The sequence below is a fragment of the Monoraphidium neglectum genome (assembly GCF_000611645.1).
Source record: "Monoraphidium neglectum strain SAG 48.87 unplaced genomic scaffold scaffold03878, whole genome shotgun sequence".
NCBI lineage: Eukaryota > Viridiplantae > Chlorophyta > Chlorophyceae > Sphaeropleales > Selenastraceae > Monoraphidium > Monoraphidium neglectum.
The window spans coordinates 1-5,462 of record NW_014009751.1 but is presented as its reverse complement, the minus strand read 5'-3'; the positions used below and the strand labels follow the sequence as shown (position 1 = coordinate 5,462).

The following is a 5,462-nucleotide window of genomic DNA, read 5'->3' as shown; positions in this document are numbered from 1 at the left end:
ATGGGTGGGTGGGGGATGGGGGGAAGGGAGAGCATATGTAATAGGGTGGGGGCAAGATGGAGGGGAAGAGGGCAGAAGGCAAGTGGGTTGGTGCGTAAGGGAAGCGCAACGTGGTGGGCGAGCAGGGGTGCGGGAGGGAGAGGCAAGCACGCGTGTGCGAGGACAAACGCCAGGCCAGTGCCCCACAGCCACAGCAATGCGTGCTAGCCTAGGAAAACCGCTCCCCTCGGGAGGTGTGAGGCTGGCCGCAGCTGGCCCCGCGATGAGAAGCCGTCGCCGCGCCGGCTTGGCCCGCTGGGCCGGGCCCGACCACGCCGGGCTCACCACGGCCGTTGGTTTCGAGGTCGAAAAAGAACGCCTTGAGCGGCCCCGCCTGCGTCCCCTGCCGCAGTTGCTCCTGCAGCTGCTGCATCGCGTCAACCCCCTCCACCCAGGCGTGCGCCGCCGCCCTGTAGGGGGGTGTCAGCAAGAGATGCAGCGCGGCGTGCTGCTCAATGTCGGGGCAGACGTTTCTCAACCGCGCAACGCACTCCTCAACGGCCGCCGGGCCAGCATGCCGCTGCTGCTGCTGCTGCTGCTGCTGCTGCTGCTGCTGCTGCTGCTGCTGCTGCTGCTGCTGCTGCTGCTGCTGCTGCTGTCGCGCCGCCGCCGCCGCCGCCGGCGCAGCGCCCCGCGGCTCCAAGGCGGCTGGCGCGTGCTGTGGTGTGGACAGGGGCTGCAGGGGATGCTGTGGGGGCACGGCGGCCACCTGGACCGGCTGCTGCTGCTGCTGCTGCTGCTGCTGCTGCTGCTGCCGCCGCCGCCACTGCTGCCTCTGCAACTGCTGATGTTGCTGCTGCGGCGCCGCCGCCGGTGGCCAGGGCTGCGCCTGCCGGTACGGCTGGGGCTGCTGCTGCCGCCACTGCCGCTGCTCTTGCAGCTGCGGCTTCGGAGGTGGTGGTGGCGCCAAAAATGGTGAATACACCCCACGTGGTGCCGCCATGGGCTTCCTGGTCGCAGGGCTGCGGAGGTGCTGCTCTGGCTGCTGCGACGCATGCGGAGGCTGCCCTTGTGGCTGCGGCCACTGCTGGTGCGGCCACTGCGGCTGCTGCTGATGGTGGTGGTGGTGGTGATAATGGTGGTGATGCTGCTGCTGCTGCTGCTGCTGCTGCTGCTGCTGCTGCTGCTGCTGCTGCTGCTGCTGCTGCTGCTGCTGCTGCTGCTGCCAGCCCGCGAGGCCCTGTCCCCCGGGCCAGGCGCTGCTGGAAAGCCCAGGCTGAACAGTGGGCGCCGCACGGGCGCTGTCCCGCGCTGGCTTGGTGGCGCTTGCGGGCCAAAAGCCGGCGCCCGCGCCGGCTGCTGCGCCGCCGGTCCGCAGGGCCCCGTGCGCCGCCTCCCAGCCCAATTGATCGCGGACCGCATGCAAATCCCAGGGCGCCACCGCCCGCTGCTGCTGCTGCGGCTGCTGCTGCTGCGGCTGCTGCTGCGGCTGCTGCTGCGGCTGCGGCGTCGGCGTCGGCGGCATTGGCCACACCCCGCCATCACTGGCCGCGCCAGGCCCAGCCGCTCCGATGTGCGGGCCGCCCGCAACGCCTGAGGCGGCCCATGCAGGCGCCAAGGTCGTGGTGTCCTGCTCGAGTGCAGTGGCCGACACTGACAGGGCGCTAGCTGTCCTCGTCCTGGCTGGCGCCAAAGGCGTCGCACCGCGCTCGCTTTGTGCTGCGCCGCCCGGACGCCGCGCATCTGCCGACTGCTGTGGCTGCTGCTGCTGCTGCTGCTGCAGGGGTTGCTCCTGCTGCTGTGGCTGCTGCTGCTGCTGCTGCTGCTGCTGCTGCTGCTCGGGCCCCTCGTCCACCAGTAGGGCGCCAGCTGCTGCGGTCTCCGACGGCGAGATCAGCAACCCCCTTGCGACGAGGCTGGTCCACGAGTCGCCGCCCTCAGTGATGGCTGCTTCAATGCCCGCCACGCGCTGCATGGGGTCGCTCGCTGCTTGCAGCGCGCTGTGTTTCCGCTGGCGCGCTGCAGCCAGATGCGAGCCTGCCATGAGGACCTGCGCCAGGGGCGTGCGCCCACGGGCGCCGAACGGCAGGCTCCCCCATGCTCGCCTTGGCTGCGGCTGCTGGTGTTGTTGCTGCTGCCGTTGCTGCTGTTGGGCGGCGGCTGGCGGGCCTGGCGGCTGCCCTGCGCCGTTGGCCGCATCGCCAAAGCGCGACACTTGTTTCGCGCCTGCGCTGCTTGCTGCGACACCTGGCAATGCCACCGACGTGGCGCTGACAACTTCCTCAGCATCACAGGTGACATTCTGCACGGCACGGGACACGGCCCCACAAGCGCATGGGTTGACGTCGTGTGCAGGGCACTGCTGGTGCACCTCGGCTGCCCCGCAACCCCTTGGATAGGAGGTCTGTGTGCAGGAGTGATCCCTTTGGCAACAGCCGCCACACGCCATCCGTCACAGATGATGCGCATGCCATGCAGGCGCCAGGCCATGCGCCTCACAGCGGCTGTCGTTCACGCACCTCAGCACCGTCGTCACCGCACGCCGAGGCAGCGAACGAAAGAGAGCGGCTGCATGTCCCGCCACTGGCCACGTATCGAATCCTGAAAGTCCTATCAGCATATCTCCGTCCGACGGCCTGAAGAAAATGCCCAGGAGATGGAGCGTCCTGTTTGTTTGCAGATCACAGTCTCATGTGACAGCGCCTTCATCGGCAGCTCATCTCACCTGGATGTGGGAGCTTGAAAGCAGCCCCCGATGCATGCCACCCTGCCTGCTTCGCACGGGACGGGCTCTCATGTCCGCGTGGCCATCAAGAAAGAAAAATTGCCCGCGCGCCGAAGCTACGACATGATCGCAACGTGCTTTGTACATACAATGAGCCTGGGTGGCGCCCGCAGGGAGCCAACAGGTGCCAGCAGCAGCTGCACAGCACGCACGCCGCACACCAACTTTGAAAGTCAGCACGCACACTGTGACAGATGCACGGATTCTCGCAACAGGGGCATAAATTCGGTCATATGATACAGTTTGCGTCGGTGGTTCTGTGCTCGATGCAACCAATATCTTGTTAGCGTGGTATAAAATCTCGGTGAAAATCGGTTGCGTGGCTTCGTCCCCACGCACGCCGTTTCTGCCACACAGTACAAACCTGCTGGTGCCCTACGGGCCAAGCAAACCAGGATCCAAAGCCCACACCAAACCTCAAAAGTCTTTGCTTTGACGGCCATGCACTGATGAATCCTCCAAGATTGAGCCGACTTGAAAGAGTGAGCGTGGTATCTCAATGGTGCCATTATGCCCACACTTGAGGTCTCTCAGACCACTTCCCTTGGTCTCAGTGCACCGTTCCAGCATGCTCTTGCACTACCAGGATTCAGGATAAGTGCGCATCAAGATTCCAACCCCGCTGCAGCAGGAGCATGGGAGGAGCAACCAGGCTGAAACCTGAAAGCACCAGCCGCCGCAGCAACACACACCTGATGGCCCCAGCAACAAATCAGACCCAGGACCTCGCAGGTTGCACTTTGGGCATCCCGAGGTGCCACGGTGAAGGAGAAGCGAGCCGTGTGCACCGCACGTACAGCGTGTCAACGGCATCAATTGCTGCTGCTGCTGCTGCTGCTGCTGCTGCTGCCGCTGCTGCTGCTGCCGCTGCTGCGGCTGCTGCTGCCGCTGCTGCGGCTGCGGCTGCCGCTGCTGGTGCTGCGGCTGCTGCTGCTGCTGCTGCTGCTGCTGCTGCTGCTGCTGCTGCTGCTGCTGCTGCTGTTGTTGCTGCTGCTGCTGCTGCTGCTGCTGGTCGCCAGTACGCTCAAGCGTGCATGGCGCAGACATGCCCACAAGCCTCTTGAGCATGCCACGACTCAACATGGACATGTGCATCCTTCCTCATTGATGTCAACAGCTCACCCGCTGATTCACATTCTACACCTCATGATTAGCATTACAGTGTGATGCAATCATATACCTGCCCTCAGAAAACTACGAGCCTCTCACAAACCTGCAAGTGCAATTGCCTGCCAAAAGCTCTGCCACGGCTGGGCATAATCGTGCGAAACAGATGCATGGCCGCACATAGTGCGCCAATACAAAAAAAGGTAGCTTTCTCCACACGGCCGGGAAAGAGACAGCACCAGCCTTGGCGCCCACCGCAGCAAACGCAGACACTAGAAGGAAACACAAAGACGAGACGAGCTGCGACCGCGGCGACCCCGCTGAAGCCGCCGCTTGTCAGAGTTTACCATGCAAGCGCGACTGGCGCCGGGGCCGGTGCTGCATTTTGAGGTTCGCCGCGCAGCTGTGCGCCCCCTCATGATGCGGGAGCCTAGGGCTCGAGGCGCTTGGGGTCGCGGGGGAACATGGCCGTCTTTCGGATGTTGTTGAGGCCGCAGTAGAGCATAACCTGCGGGTGCCGGGGAGTGGGTGACGGGGTCGCGCAGCGACGGGGCCGCGCATTGATGGGACGGTGCAGTGATGGGGCGGTGCAGTGATCGGGCGGGTACGCAAAGCAGGACGGATGATATTGTAGTGACTGCGACAACTGGCAGTGCAACGAGGCTGAGTGCGGGCGTGGAAGGGGGGTGACGGGCGGCGCAGGTGCTGCTCAACGCCGCAACGGGCGGCTGGCGGCGCCTCCGCGACTGGCAACCGGTGGCGACGCACGGCTAGCTGCTGCAGCCAGAGGCATTTGTTTGTTAGTGTGACGGGTCCTTTGGGTGAATGGACGCACAGCAGCAACTGGCTGCCGGCCCCGGCATGCCCCAGGCTGCCGAGGGGCCCTGGCTGCTCACCACGCGCTCCAGGCCGACGCCGCAGCCGCCGTGTGGGGGTGCGCCCACCCTGCAGAGGGTCGCGGGTTGCCGCAGCAGAGGCGTGACCTGAGTGATGCCCCCGGGACTCAAAACACCAGACGCGCGTCAGGCACACTTGAAATGAGCTGTCAATGCACTTGTGTCGCATGCAGGTTCTGCCCCCTGAGGGGATTGGGAGAACACACGCTGCTGTGCTGCCCTGGTTGGCGGGGTCGGCTGGTCGGCTGGTTGGCTGGTGGCTGGTTGGCTGGTTAGCTTCTTGGCGGGATGGGTGGCGCCGTCCGCCCTGCAGGCGCCAGCTGGAGGGCGCGTATCCCGGGTGGCGGCCGCACCTGAACGAGTCGACGTAGGCCTTGATGCTCTCAACATCCACACCACACTCGGTGGCGCGCGCTGCGGTGTGGTGGGGGTGGTTGGGCGGGAGGTCGGGGTAGGGAGGGGCGATGATAGGGGGCAGTTGAGACACGCATGCGCCGCCGCCGGGGCACGCACGGCGCCGCACGCACTGCACCGCACGACTCAGCAGACGCGCGAGCGCGCAGGCGAGCAAGCAGGCCCTCGCGCGGCAGTGTGCGGGGCCGGACGGGGCGCGGCTGTGCGCGCGTCCTGCCGCCCACCGACGAGCAGGTCTGGGTCGTGTATGCGCTGCGCGCCGCTGATGATCTCCTCCCCCC

General features: G+C 65.8%; 2 protein-coding genes across 2 annotated transcripts; both read right to left on the bottom strand.

Annotated features, from left to right (window-relative positions):
• Positions 1-3,561: 3,561 nt before the first annotated feature.
• MNEG_13523 (hypothetical protein) lies at positions 3,562-3,811 on the bottom strand (the record flags this gene model as incomplete). The annotated part of the gene is made up of 1 exon (XM_014038006.1): positions 3,562-3,811. A coding segment is annotated over one exon (250 nt), but the record flags the coding sequence as incomplete, so codon positions are not given.
• Positions 3,812-4,301: 490 nt separating this feature from the next.
• Positions 4,302-5,258, bottom strand: MNEG_13522 (aspartyl-tRNA synthetase; the record flags this gene model as incomplete). Its single annotated transcript, XM_014038005.1, has 4 exons — positions 4,302-4,379; positions 4,768-4,816; positions 5,121-5,181; positions 5,255-5,258. 4 exons carry the CDS (start codon positions 5,256-5,258, stop codon positions 4,302-4,304), a joined length of 192 nt encoding a protein of 63 aa, XP_013893459.1.
• Positions 5,259-5,462: the final 204 nt, after the last annotated feature.